The 27036-nt window shown below is 40.7% G+C and overlaps 1 protein-coding gene and 1 pseudogene across 2 annotated transcripts; both read right to left on the bottom strand.

The window, feature by feature from the left end:
- Window positions 1–6623: 6623 nt before the first annotated feature.
- LOC103713522 (transcription factor GTE9-like) lies at window positions 6624–20439 on the bottom strand (annotated as a pseudogene). Its single transcript, XR_015968790.2, has 12 exons — window positions 20173–20439; window positions 19995–20072; window positions 17757–19249; window positions 17627–17675; window positions 17364–17518; window positions 9609–9679; window positions 9309–9416; window positions 9134–9224; window positions 8928–9035; window positions 8754–8820; window positions 8531–8661; window positions 6624–8428 (listed from the first exon to the last, which is right to left on the bottom strand). The product of XR_015968790.2 is annotated as a transcription factor GTE9-like (transcript).
- A 2191-nt stretch (window positions 20440–22630) lies between these two features.
- Window positions 22631–26654, bottom strand: LOC113460903 (cell division cycle 20.2, cofactor of APC complex-like). The gene is made up of 2 exons (XM_026807132.4): window positions 26073–26654; window positions 22631–23911 (listed from the first exon to the last, which is right to left on the bottom strand). The coding sequence occupies exons 1-2, from the start codon at window positions 26145–26147 to the stop codon at window positions 22631–22633; spliced, it is 1356 nt and encodes a 451-aa protein (XP_026662933.3). The 5' UTR covers window positions 26148–26654.
- Between the last annotated feature and the right edge of the window lie 382 nt (window positions 26655–27036).

Genomic DNA, 27036 nt, shown 5'->3' with positions numbered 1-27036 from the left:
GTATCATGGCCGTGATCCCGGTGGAAACGGCAATACTTCCGGGGATCACGCCGGGTTCTGGTATCTTGTTTCAGAGGTGGGAGCCGGATGCAATCCTGACTCTCAATCTTCATGAGGATCTCAGCCCGAGGGGTATTGAGGGGAGTGTAGTTTTCATACCTCCCTTCGGATGCATGGGCCCGCAGTGGAAACCTCGGGCGGAGTGGTGACCTTTGCTGTGGTGGTCCCCTCAACCGGGGTGGACTCTTCGGGCGGGGCGGATTCTTGGCTCGTCGCGGAGACTGGCTTCTGGGCTGGCCGCACTCCTCGCGGCATCTCTTCTTGGGGTTCTGCTCGGTCCCGCCCCGCCTAACAGCCACGGCTTCCTCAGCCTTGGCGTACTTCCGCGCCCGAGCGAACATTTCGGTGAGGTCCGTGGGAAAATTCTTCTCGATTGAGAAGAGGAACCTGTAAGATCGGGCTCCAGTCTTTAGCGCTGACATGGCGATGGACTGGTCAAGCTCCCGGACCTCCCATGTTGCGGCGGTAAACCGGTCCAAATACTCCTTGAAGGATTCTCCCTCCTTCTGTTTGATATCAAGGAGGGAGTCCGATGTCCGCCGCTGGGGCTGGCTGGCGGCAAAATTGCCAGCAAATTATCTGCCGAGCTGCTCAAAAGAAGAGACAGTACTTGGCTTCAGCCCGGTAAACCAAAGCCGGGCTGGCCCTCGGAGTGTTGCCGGAAAAGCCTTGCACATCATGGCCTCCGAGGCTCCTTGTAGGGCCATTAAGACCCGGTAACTTTCCAGGTGGTCAAGGGGATCAGCTTTGCCGTTGTAAGGCTCCACCTGAGGCATCTTGAACCGTAGTGGAACCGGTTCATCTTCAATCTCCGGAGAGAAGGGCGACTTCGTAATGAACTCGAAGTCGCCATCACGTCCTGATTTTCTTCCGTGGAGTGCCTGGATTTGGCGCTCCAGCTTCTCGACCTTCTTGTCGAGTTCGTCATTCTGGAGGACCGCTGCAGCGGTTCGTTCGGGTGCAAGTTGCCCTGGAACCGACTCAGCTTCTGAAGGTTGTGGCCAGCCTCCGTGGCCTCTGACTGGGTGCTCCCTCCAGTGGGAGGCCTGGACTTGAGAGTCCTGGCCTTGAAGAGGAAGTCCGCTTGTAGGGGACTCCGGTTGGACTGGAGCCGGAGGAAGCGGTGCCGTTGGGATGCCCCTGGGTTGCAAGCTTTGGACAGCGGTAGCCAAGGCTTGCACCTGTTGCACCAGGGCATCAAACTGCTTCGGCCGAACTTGAGGGGTTGACTCGGCCGGAGGCGGCGAGTTTTGGACAGAACGTTCGGGACTAGGTTGAGGATGTCAAGAGGCATTGGAAGCCCCTTTACTTCTTAGCTTCATGGCAGCGAATCGGGCCCTTCCTCTAGCGCCAACTGTTGCTGGAAATTGGACCCGGGGGCCGCCGCGAAACCAGGGGAGGAGGAGCTCCGCTGCCGGGAGGGCGGACGGCGGTGCGCCGGCCGACTGCGTCCTCCGTGGGGATGAAAGAGCGGAGAAGAGTGCGTCCTGTCCTGTCCTGCAAAAAAACCGGTTGCCGGGCTCTCCGGCGCCGACCCTCCGATGCTTAAGTCAGAGGGGGCCAATATGTGGAGAGAGCAAGGAAGAGATATGTGAAGAAATTAAAGAGAATATTGTGTTCAATTGTGTCTGTGCTGTCTTCTTCCTTTTTTCTTCCGGTCCCCTTCCTCTTTCCTCCCAGGTTCCCTTTTATAGAAGGGTATTATGTTACCTGGGAGGTGACAGGGGAATTTGTCTTCTTTTGTGATAATTGGGTACGATTTGGCCCATTAATGGCGTAGTGGAGAATAAGGCCGAATCAGGCCGGAGTCAGGGAGTTGTCGTGGGTGACCAGACCCGTTGGAGTGGTTGAACCGTCGGCCGTAGTGGGCCTGGGGTTCGTAGACGGTAAGTGCATCTATTACCGAGTGAACCGGTGGTCAGGGAGAGCCATATGCTTTGATGGTTCAGCGATCCGGAGATCGTCTTGGGCCGTGTTCATTAAATGACTGAGTGCTCCGGAGACTTGAGTGGGTCTCGTGCATTAATGATAGATCGTGCCAAAATACCTGCGGAGATCTTGTGCCTTGACGGCTCAGAGATGGCGGCAGGTGGCAAGTTGTAGTGGAGTCGTGTATATAGCCGTCAGATCTTTAAAAGGTTAGGCGGAGATCGAGTATTTGGTGAGGGCATCGGCTCGGCAAGGATACCGAGCCGAGCTGGTCGCCCAGCGGGGCGTCCTGTGGCGGGGTTGCTTCTAGTACTTTTGGTCGGCGCCCTTTGGGCGAGCGCCTTCTAACCGAGCGCCTCTACTTGGCGCTTTGGTTGGGCCTCTTCTGATCGGCGCTCTTTTAGCTGAGCACCCTTCTGTTCGGCGCCCTTTGGTCGAGCGCCTCTACTCGCCGGTATTTCCCTCTGGTCGGCGCTCTCTAATCGAGCGCCTTCCTGGTCGGCGCTCTTTCGCCGAGCGCCTTTCTGGTCGGCGCTCTTTGGCCGAGCGCCTCCATGGCGGTGTGACTTAGGTTTTTCCCCCAACACTAATTATTTTTCTATATGTGTGAATTTAAAAAGCTTAGTATTTAAGTCTTCTACGTTTGATTTCAGATCATTATTTTCTATAATTAATTGATCCTTTTCTTTTCAAATTAGTTCTTGTTCTTCAGATAGTTTGGAGTTTATTTTTCTAAGTTCTCTATTTTTCTTTTCTAATTGGTATAACTCAAAAAGAAGATCTTCAAAGGCATCTTGCAATTCATCTAAAGTAAAATCAGATGAGGATTCCGGTTTTACTTTATCTTCTTGTGTTATAGAGCACAAATTGTTTAACTTTGTTTCATCTTCTTTGGAGCTAAATTTTTTGCTGTCGCTCTAAGTTTTCTTCTTCTTTTTCTTGCTTGGCTCGCCTTTAGCCAAGGCTTTCTTTTCTTTCATCTCCTTCTTCTTTTCTCTGTTTAACTCTCCCTTAGCTGAAGCTTTACTTCTTCCTTCTAGATTTTTCTTGTTCGTCATCTTTAGAAAGTTTTTGAATTTTTTGGTGATTTAAGATATGTCCTCATTTTTAGCACCAGATTTCTCACTCTTTATTCTTTCTTCCTAATTGGAGGATATGAACGCTAAAATTCTCTTTCCTTCATTGCTATCCTCTTCTTGGTTCATCATGCTCGGCTCATTGGTCATGAAGGAACCCAAGAGCTCCTCTAAGGATAGTTCGTTTAGATCTTTGCCTCTTAAAGAGCTATCATTTTCTTTCCTAAGGCCCGGGTAATGATTCAAGAATCTTCTTCACATGATCAGCATTTGTATATGGTTTTTCTAATATTTTCAAATCATTAATAATATTTGAAAATATTTAAAACATTTTAGAAATAGAATCATATGATTCCATTTTAAACATTTCATAATTTTGTATTAACATATTAATCTTTGATTCTTTTATTTTATAGTGCCTTCATAAATTATTTCTAATATATTCTAAATTTTCTTAGTAGAAGAACATGTATAGATTTTATTAAATTCTTTATCATCAAGTGCATAATAAAGTATATTCATTTCTTTAGCATTTAGTTAAGCTAATCTCTTTTCAATATTGTCCCATTTACTTTCATGTTTGAGAATCTAAATTCCATTTATAGTTTTAGTGGGTGTGTGTGGCCCATATACTATTATATTCTATATATCATAACTTTGTGCTTGAATAAAAATTCTAGCCTTCCAATAAATGTACTCAAATCCGCTAAAAAGAGGAGGCCTAATAAACGAGTGTCCTTCAGCAAAAGATATTCCAAGGGTTTCCATATGAATCTTGAGCTCAAACAGTTTGGTCTTCAAAAGATACAAGAGCACCTGCTCTGATACGAATTATTGCCCATCACAAGCCAAGAGGGGTAGGAGATGAATTGGGTTTTCAAAACTTTTTATAAACTTAAACAACTCTTAAGTAAAACTAATCTGAAAATTAAGTACGCACTACAAATGAATGATAAATAAATGCAGAAGATAAGAGCAATCACAAACAAATCAAACACCACAATTTCATAGTGGTTCATAGCCAAACTCAAACTCCTACACATCCACTTCTTAGGGCTTCCTTCTTGGAAATTTTACTATAATCTATTATACTCAGTTGTTTTTCGAGCATCAAGCCACCATGTGTAGCTCCTCCACCCATACTGTCGTGCAACCTAAATCTATGGGACAGGGGGGCAACCTTATGCCAATGTTGCAACTTATAACTTTTATTTCAAATCCTTTGTACCATCCAGGACCAGGTCCACGGCTCAACCCACTCAACACTATAATGTTGTCCCATATGGGGTAACTTGCCATAGAATGTTGCTCAGCTGGCCGATCTCGTAAGAGTCCAACTAGTCAAATGAGTGTTCAAAGGATACAAGGTCCTGGAATCCTTGAGATTCTCAAAGGATGATAACATTTCGATAGTGGAACACATAGATCAGTTTTCAATCTAATGTGGTGAAGTTGGGCATAATGATTTCCTCAAGTTTAGAATGTTTGCCAATTTACTAGCTAGGTTCCCTAACTCTATTTTTGCATGGAAAGAGTTATAGAGCCAGTTCCGAACTAAATTCTACTGAATAGAGCCCAAGGTGTCTGTAGATAATTCAGCTTGACTGAACAATAACCTGGGGAGTTAGTGGAAAGGAAAATGGCTCAATTCAAGTGGGCTAGGAGCAGATGCTACACTTGTCTGCGTGAGGTCATGTATGTCAGTATGTGAAAATTTCATAAAATGGCCTCAATTTAGAACTAAGAAATAGATTTGTTGGTCAGGAGTTCTCATATCTCTTCCAGTTTACTACTCAGATGATAAATTATGAGGCTATCCTTCATGAGTAGGGGAGAGCATCCAGAGGGGCACAATCTAAGGGATCCACATTACGACATCTCGACATGGTTAAGATCCTCAACAAGCCAGACATTTGCAAGGCACTGATGGGATATCAGACTACTTTGAAGGGTGATGTTAAATGTCATTTTGACATCACTAGGATGGAGCAGATCTTTCATCACTGGTTAAAAGACAAGCAGATAAAGCTCCTCGAGTGCCTCAAAATTTCTCCTCCATAAATGTTGAAGGATAAGAATGACCGTAAGTGGCATAATAATCAACTTAATAACTATAACATTCTCTGTAATGCCATTTAGAAGGTAATTGTTGATGGAAAGCTCAAAATTCCAGAGAAGGATAAGAAGGTCATGGTGCTTGATAGAGATCCTTTCCTCGAGGTGAATATAAATGTATTTTTGATGAATTTAAAAGCCTTCATGCCGAAAGATGAAGCAGGGAGCTCCGATGAATAGCACGAAGATAGGATAGCTCCGGCCAAGAACAGGTTGGGTCCATAGTCTGCACGGAGAGAAAAGTTTGAAGATCTAAAGAATTGGAATTTCATCTATAATGAAGTCTCTTGCGATGGTTGTGCTATAAGGTTGTGATTTGGCTTAACTCTTGAGGAGCTAATAAAATATGACTAGCACTTCTCAAGAAATTCTGGACATCATCTTTCGAGTGAGAAGTCTAAACGAGGGGATATGTCATTTAGGTCAAGAATTCTTCCTCTTAAGCCGAAAAAGTAGCTAAAATGTGGAAGACACGAGGAGAAAGGAAAAGCACCGATGAAAGAAGAAAGGTAGTGGAAAATAGAAAGATTGGTCTAAAAGATCACAGGTGGTGGGAAGAAACAAGTTCCTTAGGACATCAAGGAGCGAGACAACAGGAAAGAATTGATGATTAGGGATGCAAATGGGTCGGATCGAACTGGGTCATAAGTGACCCGACCTTATCCAATTTCTTATTTGGATCCTAATTTTGGACCCAGATCCAACTTAATAGAAGATCGGATCGAGTCTACGGCTACAATTTTTGACCCAACGGGTCATTCGAGTCGGGTCGGGTCCATGTATCATTAGACCCAACCCAAAAAATTCGGGTCTGGTTTGGGTTCGGGTCAGATCTATTTATTCAGGCTTGAGAACAATCCACACCATCACGATCAAGTCCATAACCAATGGAGCAGTTATAAAATTCTAATACCGATAAAATCCATACAAAAATATAAACTCAAAGAGAAGATAGTTGTCTAAGTGTGCCACCACAATGTCTCAAAATAAATACAATGTGCCACCACAATGTCTCAAAATAAATACAATCTGTTTGTCGGTCACTCTATCATATAAAGATAACATTATATTAGGGTAGTCAAAATTTCAATACAAAACAAAAATTCATTCGGTAGCTTGAAGTAGGAGCTTCACAAGTTCAAAAATTGCCCCTTGAAATAAAAGTACAGATATAAGAATTCAGTACAACATGATCCACATAAATAACACATGTGTTTCCTTCTTCTTCTTTTTCCTTGCTCATCACTATTTGATTCTGCTAAACAATCCATAACTATTCCCGATATGAATCAAGATCTGTTTAGTCCCTTGAGCAATATAATACAAACTTGGAGGATTACAGAGCCTCTTTGACATTCAGATTCGCTTTACACATTGAGATATATTAGCAGCAAAACTTCAATTCTCTCATCAAGCAAGATTCCCATCACACAAGGATCAAAATCAAGCAACTGATTAGAATTTTATTAGACAAAAAAGTACTTCATAAAAGGTCTTTCAGCCATGAATACATTCATGTAGTGATGTCACATGATTGCTTTGTAAAAATGCAGTCCAACATGAATCCTTCGTGACAAATATACGCATGATCTCCTCTGCATCCACCGTTAGGAAAGCTAGATCTCAACCTATCAATGTGTGAGATTTATAAAGAACTGGAAACAAAACATGTCTAGTTTGCAACAATTACAAATCAGCTTCAGTCATTTCCTTGCAGGTAAAGAATAAGTAGAAAAGAGCATCAATGCAGACAGCAAGATAGCGGGATATGGCTTTGTGGCCGATGGCCAACTTGAAAGATCTCCGGAGACTTCCCAGGGCGAGTCAGAGGTATAGCGTACAACTACTATAAAGTGCCTCGGAACTTTGTGACTGTAAAAGCAGTAGAAGAGTTGTTACTCCAGGATTAAGAAGGACCAAGCTTCCCTGTAACTTTACGGAGGGGCACATCGCAATAAAGCCATAACATCAGTCATTGCTAGAACATTGCTGGGCTAGATAATGATGGCAAAATGTGTTATCGCCGAGGAAAAACATGACTCAGTTGGAAACAAGTATAGGCACGCATCTCATCACGTCTTGCTGAACAAGAAGAGAAGAAATCTGTGAGAGAATAGCAGAGATAGCTATTCCTAAGATTGTGTTACCAGCTCAGCTTCTCCTGCTTGTTTGCATCTCTTTCTCTCTCTGTTTAACTATATTACACCGTAGTGTCATCATTTTATCCACAAATTGCTCATGATTCCTTTAGTTGCTTGTTAAAGAGTTCCGCCAATCGGGTTATTCGACGCTCATTATTTCCTATTGCTCAAATTTGAGCATTTTCCATTTTCTCATATCAGCAAGTTCTCACCGTCGAGCGACAGAGGAAAGCAGGAGCAGAAGCCAAACTACAATGAACGCAATTGAACATAAGTTTTAGCTAGAAAGGCATCTAAAAACAAACCTAGCATGCATCAGCAGACCATAACTGCACTAAGAATGAAGGAACCTTGTTTTCATCCATCGGCCGTCTTTGTACGGTTATGGGGAGCACATGCGGAAAAAAAAAAAGTAAATTATCAACAGCAATCTCCAAAACCTCCTACAGCTCCCACATTGTAATAGATGACATGGAATGCAATCTGATGCCTCAATCAGCTTATAAATATCACCATTTTGAGTCTGCAGCACAAGCGTCAGACTCACCAATTTCCTCTTAACCAGTCCATATTGCAGTCCAACGCTCGTATAGAGTACACAAGCTTCCCAACGGGACCAACCTGCTTCTCAACACCAAAACTGATGGCCACTTGAATACAAGCCAGAAACCAGCATAGAACAACATCAGCAGTACCTTTGGCAACATTAATCATGACGATCTTGACTGTGGTTGGCTTAGGCCAGACAACCACACTTGGTACTTGGGACGCATTTGGGCCCAGTCCGCTAACCACCAGACGGACCCCAGCCTATGGGCGTGCATGTAGCAGGAAGAGCTGAAGATGGTCAATCAATTTCTCCTTCCTCAACATCATTTGCAAGAACAGTGCTTGGCTCACCATCTTCCTCCTCTTCGTCATCGGCTTTCATGTACATCCCAAGCTGTTCTAAAGGGTTACTGCCCCCAAATTTAAAACAGCCAATACCCCCTCCTTTAAGTGAGCTGGGCTTGTCTCGCCAACATAACTAGGTGCATGTTCAGCTGGAACAGCTCTAAGCAACTCTAGATCTTTTAGAAATTGACTGCTCTCATTGATCTCCGCAGTCTTCTCCATCCACATAATGCATAGAATATCCACCATCAAATAAAAGATCAAAATAACAAATGAAAGCCATTATGATATGCCTGAAAACAAAAGTTTACATGCCTGAAGCAAGGCCTGACGTGCTGCTTCTCTCTCGAGTTCATGTTTGTGCTTAGCTTCTGCTGCAGCTTCTGCTTCAGCTTGCTTTCGAGCTTCTTCAGCAGCCTTGGCTTCTGCTTGCAACCGAGCTTTCTCTGTTCATATGATTATAGGTAAATCATTCACAACATGAAATGAAAAAAAAAAACAATGAAAAAGTATTAACAATTGCCTCGTTGCTTCTTACCTTCCCTTTTTTGCCTCTCAAGCTCCTCCTTCCCAAGCTGAAGTTTCTCTGGATCCCTCTTTTCACCCTAGTCTCAGAAAAATGATTACACAGATCATGTACATGGTACAATTCTTGGGCAGTATACCACATGATCAGAAGTGACAGCAAAAGTGAGTCACACTTCTAACCAACCTGGTCAAGCGTGAGTTTTGAGGATTGTGTCAGCAAAGCGACTTCTCAATAAAGCTGCACGATAGAGCTCTTTGGGGGAGACAGGCCTCTCAGATGGAGTATTCCCCCCTAAAGTTTTCATAATGCAAAGGTGAGGGGGTCCGTGCATAATATGTGCTTAGGATCCTTGGAGTTTCGCAGTATTCTTCTTGGAAATTCATGCTTACCCTCTTGGTGGCTATTTGCCTCGGCAGATAAAGGTATAGGATCAGCATCCTGTTCTGGTTGATCTAACCCATTAGAAGATCCTGTAAGTTGCTAATAATACAAGCATTTAGACAATGAAATGATGAAAGAAGGAAACAATATCGATCTCCAGATACAAGAAAATTACAAGCATACCAATTTCCATGGATTAAAGGTGTAGCTCAATAACCTACTGTTTGCATCGAGCGGGTTTAAAACATCACTTTTTTCTTGGTCCAAAGCTGCCCTAGATCGTACATTTTCCTGCATACACAAATATGACAGACTATAATTTCTAAAGGATGATAAAATTTCTGAAGTATACAAACAGAAGGAGATTTAACAAGATATGATTCATATTGATAATAATATTGAATAGAAATGGAATGACAAGGCTAGAAAATTGCTGGCAGTCTCAAGCAACAGCTCATGCAGCAATTTCAAATGCTAAAATACCTTGATAACCTTTGGAGGACTAGCAACTTCCTCGTCTGACTCACTTCCTGAGGAAGTACCAGAGTCTGAATCTGCAGAAGGATCAGAAGAGTAGAATCACAAAGTATATTTGCAAGAACAAGCATTAAGCATCTATGCATACAAGGCACCAATCTTATGACAAAATAAAATGAGAAAAAGACCTCTGTTATGCAACAAATCTCATGCCCTTTCAGCTTAACCTGTATAATATGAAGTTTTAAATATTTGAAACAAAATTCTCATAAAGGGTAGTTGGTGTTCACCAGTTTTACGAGTTTAACTTAAATCTATAGTTTGAAGTGCCAGTCCTACCATACCAACTGAAAATATGCTGTTATTGCCAAGGTACATGGGTCTGTACGCTGTATTATCCACCCTAGCCCATATTGCTGCATAGTGACCACTGCCTACGAGTATTCTTTACACATCATAGGCCAAGACACAGAGGTGAAGACCTGAATCCTACTTTCCTATTTTAAAAGCATGTTTTACAATCCCCAACAGCCATACCGCCAGGAGTCAAAGAAACTATAAGAGACAGCATGTGGCTAGGATCTTTAATCCTCTAGGAGACATCTTAGGGTATAAGGCCTATAAGAGAAGCATTTAGATGTCTGGGATGAAATCCATAAAGGACAACCAGTTGCAAGTTAAAAGGATTGGTGTATTTTTCACTTATGGAAATTCACGATTTATCCCACATGTGGTTCATCATCCTCCATATCTCATTATCAAAGCATGCCATGACTAGCAGATGCCAGGCATATATCCTGTAGCCTACTACCCATGTTATGGCTACCTCTCTCCAGACCAGACACATGCAGTAGGAATTGCTGTACTTGTGGCAGCAATAACGATAGTTTATGCCCACGATGATACCAAAAAGGTATATCGACTCCACAAGCCAGCACCAAGCACCAAGACTGATATCATAAGTATATCACTAGGTGCACAACAATAATGATATGCAAGCTAATGTGTAAACAGAGTTATGCCCACAACAAATATACCACAGCCATAGACTTTAAGCTTGTAAGAACAATTAACATGGAGCATAGTAGTTATCTAACGTCAATCTGTATGATAGATTGCTTCGAAATTTTAAACTATGTAATACATAATAATCATCACAAACATTTAGGATGTTTTATAGTTTTACAATAATATGTGAGCCTAAGAAATTACCTTTAGTTGTTCAAAACATATTTTTATATCATAATAAAGAAGCCTTTATTGTTCTAAGGTTCAAACAAGAATTTAATAAAGAAGGGTATCTTAACTTTGTGTATCTTGTGACAAGCTAGTGTGACTTTACATGCCAATGCTTACTGTTGGCAATGTATAACATAATAAATGTATCATGCCAGTCCCGAGCCAAGAAAGGCACAATGCAAGATATTTTGGTGTGCTATCAACTTGTCATTACCGAATCCAGTAGGCAGCAAAATCCTTATCCAGCATGAAGATGAATCAATTTTGAGCCACCTAAAGCCAATAGCCAAACTTGTCGGTCTGTTTCAGGTCTTAACTTTGGTGGTTATCAATTAGTAATTAAGGGGACAAGCAGGCAGCTAAATCCATATCGGGCATGAAGTTGAATTAATTTTTAAACAACCAAAGCCCATGACCCAAACTTCTCAGTCTGTTTCACGTCTTGAAGATTTTATTCAATTGCATTCTACAAAGGTCACCTAGGAACTGGACCAACCGCAGTAGACTCTACTCACCAAAGGATATTTCAAAACATAGAGTCTGATCCACAAACACCAAAGCTACATAAAGCATAAACAGAAACTGATCCACCATAACCTGAATTATTTCACCATGAGGTCAATTTTGGGTCCAAATGGACACTAACCAACTAATTCTGGTCAAGCATAGCCAATGTGAGTCACGTTGGGCTGAACATTCAACTTGCATCCCTAATGACGATTGAGTCTAAGTTAAATCCATGCAAGGGATAATACTTGCTAGTTTTCCTCTAAGGCCCTGTTTACCGGTCCAATAAGATTCCCTGCAACTGCTTTAAAATTTGCTGGAAGTGGATTGGTGAAAAGAAATCAGGGCAGCTGGTAGTACAACTACTCCCTTTGCTGCGATAACCTATCCCTTTTCCAAAGTGATCCATCTTATCCCATAAAAACAAGGATTTGTTGTGTTGCTGGCTGCCCACTCTCTCTTAACCTCCCTACTTCCAACATGCTTTTAAGATGGACCTCTCACGTGGAAGATCTTTATCGCACCAACAAGATCTTCTGGAACCAAAATGGACCCAGAATGTCTACTCTAACTAAGAAAAGGACTTTGTCGCAGATCCCCCCCTTGAATATTTCAACCAACCTTCCATGGTTTGAGCTCAAAGCAATCAAAGATCAAGAAAGTAGTTGAACATAATAAGAGAGCCGTAAAACTAAATTCAATGACAAGATTGACTACAATCATCTAAGCCGATGTGCAAGAAGTGGCAATTCACTTGAAAAAGAAGGGCAGGCACAATTGTTATTATGTAGCTAGCGCTTCAACTAATTCATGACACTCACTAGAAATTCTAGCAAATTAAATTCAATATAACTTCTTAGGAATACCAATTATATCAAAATAAGCCATTCAACATCCCTATTACCAATTATGTAGCTAGCGCTTAAGTTGTCTTATTATTTCAGTTATTTAGTCTTTTTTTAATATTCTAGTGCTTTCTTATTGTATGCTACTGTGGTGAAAGATGGATCATATAAGACTTATGTAGCCACAACTTAAGCCATGTGCTACGATGCTAGACGAAGAGAATCAATAACTTCGAATTTAATTCTCTTTTTTGTAAAATTAGGAACCATGATTGGCAGAACCGTCCCGAAGCGCCCGGTTTGGGGCATGCCGAGCCGTACTAGCGGCGGACCAGGACGGTTCTAACAACCAAAACGAGAAACCAGCGACAGAGGGAGAGGAGGAGAATGAGAAGAGAGGAAAAGACAGAGAGAGAGCAGGAGAGGAGGGAGAGAAAGAAAGAGAGAGAAAGATGGAGGCCGGCCGACAGAGGGCCGGAGAGCCGTGCGGAGGAGGTGGAGGCCGGCCAGCAGAGGGCCGGAGAGCCGTGCGGAGGAGGGGCCAACTTCACTTAAAAATCAGAAACATAAAAAGGGGGCCCCTTCGGGACCCCTGTTTTGAATAAAACAGGGGAACCAGGGGCGAAGCCCCTCCTTCGCCTCTCCATGCGGCTCGTCGACCTCCGCCCTCTCTCCCCCTTCCTTCTCTCTCTCTTTCTCTCTCTCATGCTCCTCTCCTTTGCCCCCTCTACTATGTCGGCATGGGCCCAGCATGGAACAGCATGGAGATGTACCGACCCATGCCGCCGGGCTCTAGTTCCTACATAGTAGTCCTTGTCAGGAACCTTCTTTCCCTTGCTTGCCTCTACAGCATAAACATTCTGCATCTTCCCAACTTTCCCCTCTTCTACTTTCATTCCTCTAGTCCTATTCTACAATGGAGAACTATTAGGTGGTACCAAAGCACCTAATCCTAAAGCAAAGACACTTTGTTCAACATTCAATCAATCAGGATATGAAGACAATGCATGATGAGCAGCTCCAAAGCACGAAGAACAACTAGGAGTGGAATAGAGACTTAGCTAACTGAAAATGCTTATGATGGAGAAGCAAGAAGTTTTTGAAGCCTTCAAGGACCTAAAAGTGATAGCTCAGATTCACCATCATCCTCTAATAAATATCTCGGTAAATCATTTAAGTCACATATACAATCGCTGGTGGGCAGATCTGAAGCATAAAAAAATAATTAAGTGAGGCAACTCAGCAAACTGGAGGTAAGCAAGTCCTTGCATCCTTTTTCAAGGATCATAATGTAGTAAATCAGATTTGCCATCATCCTCTGATGAAACACACAAATACAATGCACAAAATGTCATGACAAACATGTTCATTAGAAATAGTTGAATGCGGTTTCTTAGCCAAATATCAATTATATGTTGCCAAATATGAGTCCTACAGGCATATCACATCAACGCATTGTTTCTGACACCAGGGGACAGCAATTGGTGGAGGTTGATCCATATGATCAGGAATTAAGGTATTGTATAACTGTGTTAAACAAACACATGCATGATAAGGAGGCATGTATCTTCGTATTATGTGTCTATCTTCACTAGTGCATGGCATGCACCACACACTCAAATACCACTGATAAAACTCATTTAATTGTTTCGAACCATGGCACATGACTGAACACATGATTAACATTGCATGACCTGTTATATATGATGCCAGCCCATGACCAGAACAGGCACAACTTAAGATACTCCTTGCACGTAATAACCATAAGAGATGATCACAGCAGGCAAAAGGGATGAATTAAGGATCAAAATTCCATTGCATCATGAACCTAACAGGCTTCCTCCATAGGATTACCAGTTGTACTGACCCTTTATGCAAGGGAATGTATAGTACAACAGTTGTAGCCAAATCAAAGAGCACCACAAATATGTGGTGGAGCTGATTGTAAAAGCCCAATAGAAGATCTAGGCACAGTGTAATCTATAATTGGGAGAAGATGTAAAGATTGGATAAGTAACAACCCTTTCAAATCTTGTGTCACTTGCCGGGGTAAACTATGTGGATCAACCATCTATGGAGGAAACATGCTATGTAGTGCCATCTGAGCTTGATGACAAGCTGAACCTAAAGATGGAGCAGCAAGAACCTCCCATAATACTAGCCTAGATGAACTATGAGCAAGTCATTCTCAAGCATCAATGCCTAGTGGAATGTTTACAGATAAAGATTCCATGGAACACATTGTGCACAACTAGCCTAGATGAACTATGAGCAAGTCATTGTCAAGCATCAATGCCTAGCTGCTTCTTTACATGTCAAGATTCTAAGGAATGCAATGTGCATGGGATGTGCAGATCACACATTCCATTGGACACCCTTGACTCTAACAAGAATAAAGTCAAACACGATGCCTACAACAACACATGCTCCTTTACCACTGCAATCGACGAATCGTGCACCTAATGAAGATAGAATCATCACCAGCTTAGACCAAGTGGTCGAACCTGCACAAAAAATGATGTGGACAAATGGTGATTGTAGATTCAGACCATATACTAGTCATAAACCAACATAGCCAAGCCATCAAGCTTCAGGGTAGGCCAACACGTGGCAGAAGTGGCTAATGCATGTGAACTACTAAAGATTTACTTCACAGAAGTTAGAACTTAGTTCCAGTTCCTCAATCTTTTATTTTTCATCTTTAGTGTTTTTCAATTGTATATTGAAAATTTCAAAAATCTAAGAAGCATATATGAGCACTCATCTAACTACAACTTACATACACAAGTAATTCAATAAGTTCCAGATAAATAAAAAATACAAAAAAGGAAGGTCCACAAGGGCATCACTATGGTATTTCTACAAGGATAATTGGACTGAAACTAAAATTACGTCGTATTTAACATGGCTTAAAAATACAGTTTCACAACTTTTTAAGCTAAGAAAAGCATGTATTCCAAGAAAGACGTTTGCTGAAGCTCAATGAAGCATGCTTCTCACATAGGTGGAAGTCTAAAAGCTGCTTTTGTTACTAACTAGAAAAATTAGTTTATGGCTTATGCTTATATAAATCACCTACCTTCTTCATAAAATAATAAGTCGCATCTCTTATGAGTATCCATATTACAAGTACAAATGGATTACGAAAAGTTAAGTTAGAGTAAGCTCTGTCGTACCGTATTGGTCCGTACCGGTCCTGTACCAATTCCGTATCGGTTCTGTACCGGTTCTGTATCGGTACGGCAGTCGTACTGGCTGATTTTTCAATGAAAAGCTTCCGGTACCGGATCCCATGCTGATCCGGTACCGGTCCCTGTCCGTACCAGCCCGGTACCGGTCCCTGTCCGTACCAGCCGGTATGGGCCGGTACGGCATACCCTGAGTTAGACCAACCCAGACCAAAAGGCATGAGTTTGTGGGATCATCTCAAAGCCTGTAATCTAAACCTTAATCTCCACAAGGTTGGAATTAATAGAGTCAAATCAAACTTCATTGGGAATCAAAAAGGCTCAATAAGTGCTTTCATATTATGTTATCAAACACTAAACAAGTCAAGAAAATATTCTCTTAAGAGTACTTTCACAGATTTGCTTCAAAAACAATCTTCTTTAGAAAGTAAAAGCAACACCAAAAAAATGTCACAAGTTTCTTCTTCTCTATAGCAAAATGGAAGCTACCTTTCCCACTTTCCCGCTAAATTATTAAAACGCCCGACTTCTGCTTTCTTTTTACTCTAACCTAGAGGATTGTTGTAGCAATTTATCCCCATGAGCAATTCGAGATCAAATCTGAAGTAGAATCAGCCATAAGCTGCTGAAATCAATCCAAACTTACACAGGCAATGTATCCCTTTATAAGTCTCATCAATCCAAAGGCACCCATCAACCTAAATGCACGATGCGCAACTTATTGGCTCTCTTTGTGAATTTACATATAAGTTAAACTGTCCTCATCTATTACAATGTTGATGTGATGCACAACAATCATCCACTAAGGCTGCCTAGCTTGATCTCATACATAATCAGGTGTGTATCATCAAAGCCATCCAGCCTCCTCCACCCCTTACTTCCCCGTCTCAGGTCATACATACCCAACACCAATTTAATCGGTCATCTATATACAAAATTGATGTATCTTGAGAAGGCTGGCAAGTAAGGACATGAAGACTACCAAAAAATATGAAAGTATCAAAACAGTTAATCTTCTCATTTATTTCAACTTTGTTTGATTGATCTATTTCAGCTTTAAAGTGTCATGAAGACAGTTTCACATAAGGAGTTTAATGAACCTCTTTAAACATGTCAGATTTCATGATGTAAGTTTGCCCAAGCACAAGCTCTGGACAAGCAACTAAATAAAATCTTGGATTTGTAGTGTGAGCAACTATAAAGCCATAATTTAGTAGAAGCATCGGCATTAGCTTTAAAGCATATACGTTTGGACGGAGAAAATTTTCATAAAAAGTGAAAGGTGCCATGATAGATATTATTTCCTAAACTACCAAGAAGTATTAGATGAGTTGTCAACATGAACACACCATCCAAAGTGACTCGCAACCCCACAGAAACACATTTGGAAGGAAATTAAATGACATATTCAAAGGAACTGCACAAAATAACCTAGAAAATGAAGATAATGTAGAGCTTCATCAAATACAAATAACCATTTAAAATATGAAGAATAGAACATTAACAATGCAGATATACATCAATGCACAAGAATCAATATGGCATGAATGCCACAAAAAAATAAATAAATAAAATTTCAAAATGAAACTGCTAAATCAAACCATACATTAATGAGTTAAGCAACAGAATAATATAGTAAGATACAAAGCAGGAAAGAAGAAGACTTAAAAACAGGCACAGACCACTGGAAGATGATCCTGAATCACTACTAGAACTGCTTGAACTACTACATTTGCTGCTTCTAAGTGCTGTATCTTTCTCTAAATACAAATAACCATTTAAAATATGAAGAATAGAACATTAACAATGCAGATATACATCAATGCACAAGAATCAATATGGCATGAATGCCACAAAAAAATAAATAAATAAAATTTCAAAATGAAACTGCTGAATCAAACCATACAGTAATGAGTTAAGCAACAGAATAATATAGTAAGATACAAAGCAGGAAAAAAGAAGACTCAAAAACAGGCACAGACCACTCGAAGATGATCCTGAATCACTACTAGAACTGCTTGAACTACTACATTTGCTGCTTCTAAGTGCTGTATCTTTCTCTATAACCACTGGAGGATAGCTTGAAATAGGAGGTCATTGCCACCAATATCCACATCTTCATCAGCTGGCTCATTGCCTGCACATAAACAAGAAAGAATGATACAAGTGTAACATGAAGTATCTAACTCACAAGTCACAACTGTGTAGAGTTGAGAAAAGCATTGGAGTGGAACAAGAAGTTAACCTTTGCAAGGATGCCTGGAGGAATTGCTAAGTCCGAATTCATTTAAAATCTGCAAGAGAAGTTAGTGCAAAGTTAGGTACATACATGGGGTAAATACATTATTTATAAAGTCTAAAAAATCAATTTCCACCTCCATTTCACAAGGCTCAGCTTTTGCTTTCTCCCTGACTGTTTCTCTTGCAAATGATCATCTAGAAGCTTCTGTAATTGAAACAGATTATCATCACCAAAAGAATCGATATCAATCTCTATCTCCTCCTCGTTAGTTTCATTTGCATTGTCGGTATGCCTCGTCAAAAAATCAAGGATGTGCACTGGAAGCTTGCCTAAAGTTTCCAAGCGCCTGCCCAGATTCTGCTTCTCCTCTCTGTCATCATTGGCTTGACAGTCTCAGGCATAACAATATTGTGATTAATAGGAGATGCTTTCCTCTTCTTTGGCTGCAACACCGACTTGGCACCTTCTGTTTCTCTTTTAACAGCTGCATCAACTGCAGCCAGTTTCTTTTCAATAGGTTTCCATCTTGTTTCAAAAAATTTGCCCATGATATCTGCCATGATATGTACATCATTACCAGGTGGATTATAGGTCATGGCATTGGTGAAAGTAAGCCTCACATCTGAGACAAAACCCCAAGGCTAGAATAAGCACCTGAAGCTTACTCTTAATTGTTCCCAAATCCATTGGATGCTTAATAACATGGAAATAATCTGGGATATTCAACTTCACCACATCAACAGGAGTATTAAACACCCATGCATACTGGTGTGCCATGAAGCGCTTCAGAAGTGCCTCACACTGTTTCATCAACATGGCATAGGAGTTGCTAATAAGAGGAGGTGGACCCCACTTGGTAGATTCAAACTTTCCCGAGTTCCCATGCTTCACTTGCGAAGCATTCTGACCCACAAGATCCTGTTTCTCCACACACCCATCACTGGAAGACGAGAAGGCAACCCCATTAGCACCTGCCATGCTCTTAGAGAGTATTTTCTTCTGGCATAATCAAACCTGCTAAAGCTCTCCTCTCAATCTAATTTCCAACTCCTTCCTCTCTGGAACAGACAACTTCGACCGAGAAATGACTTACAATGGGACATTGAAACCATATATCTTTCCATGTTTAAGCTTATACACTTCCTTTTTGGAGCACAAGAGTCCTCCGAGTCAACATGGCCTGGGCTACCAAACCCTTCTGACTCACCAGCTGTCTCAACTGCATGCCGGTAGTCTGGGACAAAACCCGAAGAGTATCCCCTTGAGAACTTCTGCATTTTTCCCATCATGGCGTGCAAAAAATCACCAGAGCTATTTCTTCAATTCTTTACAGTCACACACTCTAAAATAACATTTTTTTCTCCTAGGGTTGAAACATCAAATTTTGACAAGTCCACATGCCACATAATCCCTTCTTCCAAACTACAATAACTTATCTCTGTACAGTATAAATTCCAAAACTTGTCGGTGGATTTATACAAATTCTGGACCTTGATGGTACTCAATTCGAATTTCCCACCAAAATAAGTTGCCTGGTCTCTGTCTTTATGCTTCAGCATAGACCAATCAACACGCCTACCTTCAATCGGAAGTCTACGACAGGGTTTTGCTCTTTAGCAAGAAAACCTAAAATTGAAAGAAGGCAGAGTATTGCATCATTACCATAGCACCATACACTAAATAACCTAAAAAAGATGAGATAGGGTGTGTCTTCATTTCTGTTGCGCCATCTACCGCATGAAAAGATCCACCGAGTTTCTTCCCAGGAGCATTAGAACTCACAATAAAGCTTTGGCCTTCATTTTCAAAAAATATTATATGTGGGTATAGTTTGCAAACTTCTTTAAGAATTTGAGTTACTCCTTATGGTCAAGCACTTGCTAGTCATTAGTTCTTCCACCTTTATCCTTAATAAATCATCTTTAGGCAAGTTGTTAGAGACCTGCCTTTTCTTCACCAAAATTTTATTTTGCTCTCCTTCACACCCACAATGTTCTCTCATTAGGGACTTCAGGAAATATGATATGGCTTCTTATGGATGTTTGAATATTCTTATCAATCTTATGCTTCCTGATAGAAAAAAGCAGAGTTGGTGGTGGTTGCTATAGCAGTGGGAGTGGTAGTAGCTATGCATAGACATGAAACTATGTTAATCAGACCCTTCAAATTATCTTAAAGTACCCACATTTGACACTTTAAGATGGACATTAGTGTGACACTCAGAAATAATTCCATAAATAAAAATTCTTTCATATTGAAAGGAGAGATGCTTAGAAACACATGTGCACCTAACACACATACCCAGGCCCTGTGTAGCATAGCATGAAAACAACAAGGAATTAAAAAAAATGAAGATACACAAGTTACATACCAATATGAAATTAGAAAGAAGAGCAGCCCAAGTCTGCTGGATAATACCTTTATCTACTGAACCTTCAAATGCAATTTTCTGAGTAATGCAGTAAGAATGTTAGCAACTGATAGAACAAAACAATTCTGCTCAAAAAATGCTTCACAGATATGGATTTTGGTGAAGAATTTGCTAGTACCTTGACAAGCATTTTCTGTGGTACAACTTTGGACAGCATCTAAACACTGCAGACTACAGCTCCTAAACCTTTTTAATTTCCACCTTGTTTGCAGATAATGCATTTAATAGAAGAAAATGTAAATGGTTCCCACTTGTGATTTTTTTCCCTCAATTCTTTTTTCCCCCTCAAATTCTGTTGCTCATGCTTCATTTCTGGGAACAGTTATTGCGCAACAAAATTTGGATGGTAGAAGTTACCAGAGATTGCAGAAACACAAGGAAACACCTGAAAACATATGGTATTAACAATATACACATATTCAAGACATACATATATATATAAAGAAGATAAACCATGAATCAAATGGAGTTACACATCCATAATATTGTAGAACTACAGTGGAAAGGTCAAACTCGAATAGCAGATAGTAAAGTAGCAGAAAAAAAAGATGATCATTATAGAGTCTTGAAACTCATTGGGTTTGTGTAAGTGTGTAGAAATAACTTCCAAACTGCATCGATAATGAGCATGAGAAATGGGAATATAAAGATGCCAAAAAAGAGGAAGGATTAAACAAGAGTAGTATGGTTGATGTGAAATCCCTATGCACCAGTTGCTTGTCATTTTCATAGACTTGTCAGCGTCACCCTTACCTTCAATAACTTAACCCGATATAAGGTTATAAAAGAGCAAGATATGGAGAAGACCCAAAAGGCCAAAACTACAGGCAACCCCTGAAACGATGGTTGGATCGAGAACACAAATAGGCAATTAAACATCACTTCTGTGTTTGTACATAAAATAGAGATTAAGGCCCCAGAACAGAAATTGCTGAAGGGAATTGATGTAAACCAAAATGCAACATCTTTCATCCTCCATTTTATGGCTTGTATCACTATAATTGTTGAATTAAGTATTAGAAGGGTGCAATGCAATCTATATAAAAACTGGTCCATTGTATGCGGAATGACAAGAAATGGATTTATACACTATTTCTTGAACTCAGGATTAACCATCAACACCATCCACCTTACAATAAATGTACTGCATAAACAGCTTAAACAAAATTAAACAATTAAAGTGGAGCCGTTGCAAGAAACATTGAACAGCATGACTTAAAATCTTGGATTGTAGTGGAGTCTAGCTTCTTAAAAGCTACTGAAATTGTCTCTCATCATTGCATGGCTGCATCAATTTAATTTATCTATGACCTCATACTTCCACATAAAAGGTGCAGATTTAGCAATATGTACCATATTAAGCACGATAAAGCTATCAAGTGAGCTTTTAGCCAACTATTCCAACCTATTTTTAATGATCTATTTATCCAAATGAATGAAGGATACTGATTTCCCACACAAATACCCAGGACTACTAATTGCCTAGTCTTGTCACAACCTCGCATGCATCCAACAACTTAGGGGCATTTTCATATGTAAGGAAGAAGACCCATAATTCTTTTGTTGTTTCATATATGAGTGTGTGTGTGTGTAGTGTGCGTATGTGTGTGCGCATGCATACCAATATCAGTGGCAAAAGACCCTTACCGGTGCCACCCCGTCACCGCCGGTTTACCCAGTATGAGGCCGGTTTGGCATATCGAGTATCGGTATGCTCCTTGTACCATGTACCGATACTAAATCGATATGGTACAGTGCGCCCTGTACAAGCCCGGTTTGGTACATTATGGCGTATCATGATCTTAGTCTTGTACCGGTTATGAGAGTATCTAACACAAAAAGGTAAGAGGCAAAGAGAATCTTAATCACTAACAATCAATATTTTATCTACTAGTTAAGTCATATTGTGCAGTTGCACAAACCAGGAATAGCTTGGACAAAATGTGATAGCAAGAGGCTTCCCCAAGGCAAAAATATTGTACACTAGCTAAGGCTAGATATTATCGTAAGATTTACTAAAGCATTCTTAAAATGCAGAACTTTTAGAACATGCAAGCCATGTTAAGAAATATATATTTCTCATAATGTTATTCACATTAATATTTTAAAAAAATAATAGAAATAAGCAGATGATGTTGAAGAATAACATCGATAATTTTCTTTCATGCTGAAATTTACTAAACTAAAGAAATTACCAGTTCATCTTTAATGCTTGAGCTAAATACCAGCCGATCCTTGCGATGTTATAATAAGAAAATCAGAACCTATAGCATGCTAAAAGAAAAGTATAACAAATGAAGATAAATGCATATATGCATGTGCATATACATGGGTGATTGTGTTTGAATGTGGATTTGTGTATGACCATGCTAGCACATTCATGCACATGTGTCTTCATGTGTGTGTATAATGCATTATTTTATTATAACCTTGAACTATATCCATGCCTGCATACATCCATACATATGCATGTAAATAAATAAATAATATATGTATATGTATATATAAATATTTATGGATATACACACCTAGGAGCACCCATAAACACACATGCATATGCCTATGACTCAGCTTTCTCACCTGATAAGACTGAAACTGACAAATGGCCCTGCATCTGCTGTTTTAGCTGCATGCTTTGGTGCCTCCAGGGTCTCAAAAATGTTCCAAAAGTTAAGCCTCTCATCTGCTGCTGCAGATGCTACCTTGCAACCATCTGGGCTCTGAACCATGGAAAGAACTGGTGATATATGACCTATAAGCTCCGTAATCTTAGTCATGGATGGGTACTTCCACAGGGTGAGTTGATTATTAGGAAAACCATGTGAGCTCAACAGCTCCCTTTCATTTTTACTCCATAACAGTGCACTGACTTCGGAACCAGTATTCACTGAATCTAAGAGGTCTCCAGTTTGGGTGTTCCAGAATTTAATGCACCAGTCAGTCCCACCACCCCCAGATACAAGCAGATTGTGCTGAAACGGGCACCATGTGAGGGCCTTTACAGCAGCAGTATGATCATTAAATCTATGAAGCCATTGATTCCGAGTTGGAGGATGATTTGCAGAGGCCATTGATATGTCCCATATGTGCATGAGGTTATCACGCCCCCCACTTGCCAATTTTTGACCTGATAGCGACCACTTTAGCCCACAAACTTCTTGCTTGTGCCCTCTGAAGTTATGAAGAGTGCAGTTTTGCACTCTCACATCATGGTTCTTTATCATGCCATCCATTCCCCCAGTCGTCAAAATGTGATCATTCCAAGCAATTGATCCAACACGTGATCGACGAGCCCCCCGCAGAGTTCTCAACCTTTGGCTAGCTCTTGGATCCCACAACTCGACCCGAGAATTGTTTAAGCCAATGGCGAGCACCTGCCCATCTGGAGACCAACTGACACAAGTAACAGGCCCATTATCTGCTTCCACACTCATAAGCTCTGAACTAGACCCATTAGAGGCATTCCACAAATAAACTGCATTCCCAAGGGCAATCGCCAAGACATTGCTACTCCCCCAATCAAGCAGACTTAGATAGTAATCATTTATGAGATCTGGGGCATCTAATGTCCTCTCTGCATGCTTGGGTATGTGCCTCCACTGTTTCACTACACTGGACTTACAAGAAGAATCAAAGTAGACATCTTCAAAAAACTCTTTAACCGGTGCTGGGGGCTTCCTCTTGAATATGAGTATTCGGGTCCTATTCTTTAGGCAACATTCTGAAAGAAGCTTCTGGTAATACTCGCTCGAGCAGGAAGACCTATGAATGTTCTCTTTTTTTATCTTCTGCTTTGTTAGCAAGAAATGGGCCACATCGAAATCCATTGCAGACCTCACCGGGATGAATCTGTCGCACTGCATACAACCAAAAGTCAGAATCAATTGCCAGACAAAAGATTGGATCTTTTTACATGAATGATGAGTGTCAAACATAAGCATGCTATCAGACAAAAGAGTAAAGAAATTTATTCACATTCTTAATCACTTAATAGCAAAGCAATTGGAGAAACAATCAAATTGGTAATGCACAAAAACAAAACTTACCAAAAGATGATAAACTTAACAAGTCAACCTTTTTAATACACTAGCAGGTTGGCATGCGCTGAGTAAATGTAGAAGAAAATCTTACGAATATATAGGAAAGAAGACATTTTTCGTGATTCAAGGAGGGGCGGTGGGGATGCATAAGAATACACTAGCACATGCGTTGAACAAAAACAAAAAGTTTTAGTTGAATTTGGCTGAAACTGTCATATCCAATTGGAAATGGTTGAAACCAGCTAAAACTGACGAAAACAAAATTGATCGAAACCAAAATATTTCTGTCATTTCCACTTTGGTCTGAAATGGATCGGTCTCAGCCAAAGCATAAAACTGGATAAAAGAGATTTGTTTCTCTGATCTGGAAGTAAATTTTCTGACCTATTACATATTTAGATGGTTGGATCTATTTTGCATGGTCTAACAACCTTAACGAAGCAGGTCTATAGATTTTCATGTAATACATACAAAGGTTCACTAATTTCTTTTCTTTTCCCCACCCTGCCCTTCTTGAATGTGTGATGCACTGCATGGACTTGCTTGCTCTACTCTTCTAGCAACTCTAATAGAAAACATAATGGTAATCAAAGATCCATGAGCATTGGAGGACCTTGGGAGAGTTTGGAGACTCTACAATCACATGGAAATCCTTCTTCACATAGAGGTTTTCCTTGTATGATTGGGCCCTATACTCTCCTCTAAGGAAGTTCTGTTTGAGTCGTTTCAGACCTGATATTAGGGTCGTTGAGCTTTAGTCCTCTCCTTGGAAGAGGTTTTGGTTTGAATCTTACATGGTGCATCCCTAAGTATTCAAACTATGATAATTTATTTCAGGTGGGTAAAGAAGGAGAAGAAGAAGAATCCTTGTAAGAGTTCTCTATATAATTTTTTTCTCCCAAACTTCCTGCTTCTTATAGATTTTTGAGAGGCACCAAGAGCCATATTTAAGTAAGTTTTGCTTCAAGTCTTAGATGTTGAGTTTCAGACCTGATAATTTACTTAGGGTGGTTGAGGAATTCCTCTCCTTAGAGGAGGTTCTGGTTCGAGTCATACATGATGCATCCCCAAGTGTTCAAACTTTGATAATTTATGTTAGGAAGGCAAAGAAGAAGAAGAAATCATTCTAAGAATTTTCTATAGGATTTTTTTTTCCTAAACATGAATTTTCTTAGAGGTTCTTTAGTGCAAGTACAGAAATGTAGCTATAGATGTATGGGAATATTCTCATAATGTTTTTGAAATCTTATTTTGATCAGTATAATGCAAAAAAAAAAATCCTCTTTTTTAGCCAGAAAATTTTCTAATTTTTTTAGTATAGGTTGAAGTGATTGAAGTGTCTTTTATGACCCTCCTTAGTTGGTACCGGCATGCAAAGGTTCGAATCCTTTTACTCCAGATTATGAACACCCGATCGGATATATTCAAATTCTTGCAACTTTATATATTGGAAGATGTAGTTTTAAGTGTATAATAAAATCAGAAGTCCACAAAGAAGGGGTTAAAAGCTGTTTACCATGAAAATTAACTAACATGCCGGCCAGGACATGTGGCAGAAACATGGACTTGGCTGGTGGTTAATTATTGCTGACGAACAAGTCCAAATCACGAAAAAGCATTGGTGATCTAGCTGACATCAACTTAGTTTCACATAAAACAGTCCAAAATCATGAAAAATTCAACCAAGAACGTCAGAAAAAGCCATCTTTACAAGATTATATATCATAACACAAAGAGCGACATAAACTGGCTACGATGATAAGCAGGCAACGAATTCTTTATGTGACGGTGTCCTACTGCATTGCAAAATTCGATTTTTGAACCATATAATACTGCAAATATTAAGAATAGGATGCTTTCTGGCTTGCAATCTAACTAAATACCGAAAAGTGTTCTAATTAGGGTACCATATAACTCGAATCAACGAGACAAGAGAAAAAGGGAAAGAAAAAGAAAGAGAAATAAACCAAACACTCACAATCTCCGTCCGATTCATCAGAGAACAAGCTGGCGAGCGCAGGCAACCGAGGCGAGCTATTGATCGATCCTCCATTATCGATCACAGGAAGCAAGAGAACTGAGAGCGAAAGAAGGCTTCTTGAGAGAGAGTGGGAGAGAGAAAGAAGGCTTCTTGAGAGAGAGAAAGAGACGTTGGGCGTGGCGTGGAAACTTTTATAGCTGGAATTCGAAACCGACGAGGACACCGGCGGAGCCACGTCCACCGGCTTCGCCCCAGCGCAAGCGGAAACGCCGATCGGACGGCCGCCCTTCTCCCGTTCGAGAGACCACCGGACCAGCACATCTCCGCCGTCCAGGGCCTCCGCCACGTCAGCACCGCCCGATCAATCACGGGTTACCGTTGGGCCGACTCGACGCGCTATCGGCCTCCGCTGCGCATTCGTTGACGAGAGGGGTAGGAGAGAGAGAAAGGAATCGGGCGAGGTGGATGGGAGCTTCTGGAAGAGCCGAGAGACGGAGAGAGTACTCGTGGGATGGGAAGCAGCAAGGTCGGGTTCCAGAAGCATCCGGAAAAGGAAAGTCGATGGTGTGGATAAACGCTTCAACGCAAGCTGTGCAGATATATGTTCAGAATTTTTTATGAGGGATGAAACATCTGCCGTCCAGATGAGATTGCTTCATGTTAATCACGGACCTCACAGGAAAAGAATTCCGTATACAATCGTTTAAGGGGATGGCTGATACTGTGCCTTCGCTCCTGGCTTTGGTGCTGAGATAGTAAACACGTGTGTGGATGATGGACCCAGCCAACTCGTGACAGCCAGTTAAATCTGGGCTTGGTAGAGGTTTTGATCTAAGTTCTTGTCCAGTCCAGCAATTGAGTCAATAGCTGGATGGGTGAGATTTTATAAGATCCATCAGATCTATAAGTTGGGTATGAATTTTGTTCAGACATTGTGTATGGATTAGTTAGAAATCCAACC

The sequence above is a fragment of the Phoenix dactylifera genome, chromosome 9, assembly GCF_051530095.1.
Source record: "Phoenix dactylifera cultivar Ajwa chromosome 9, Ajwa_hap1_PhDact_Kaust_v1.1, whole genome shotgun sequence".
Classification (NCBI taxonomy): Eukaryota; Viridiplantae; Streptophyta; class Magnoliopsida; order Arecales; family Arecaceae; genus Phoenix; species Phoenix dactylifera.
Note: the sequence above shows the minus strand (reverse complement) of the source record. Positions and strands in the feature narration are given on the sequence as shown.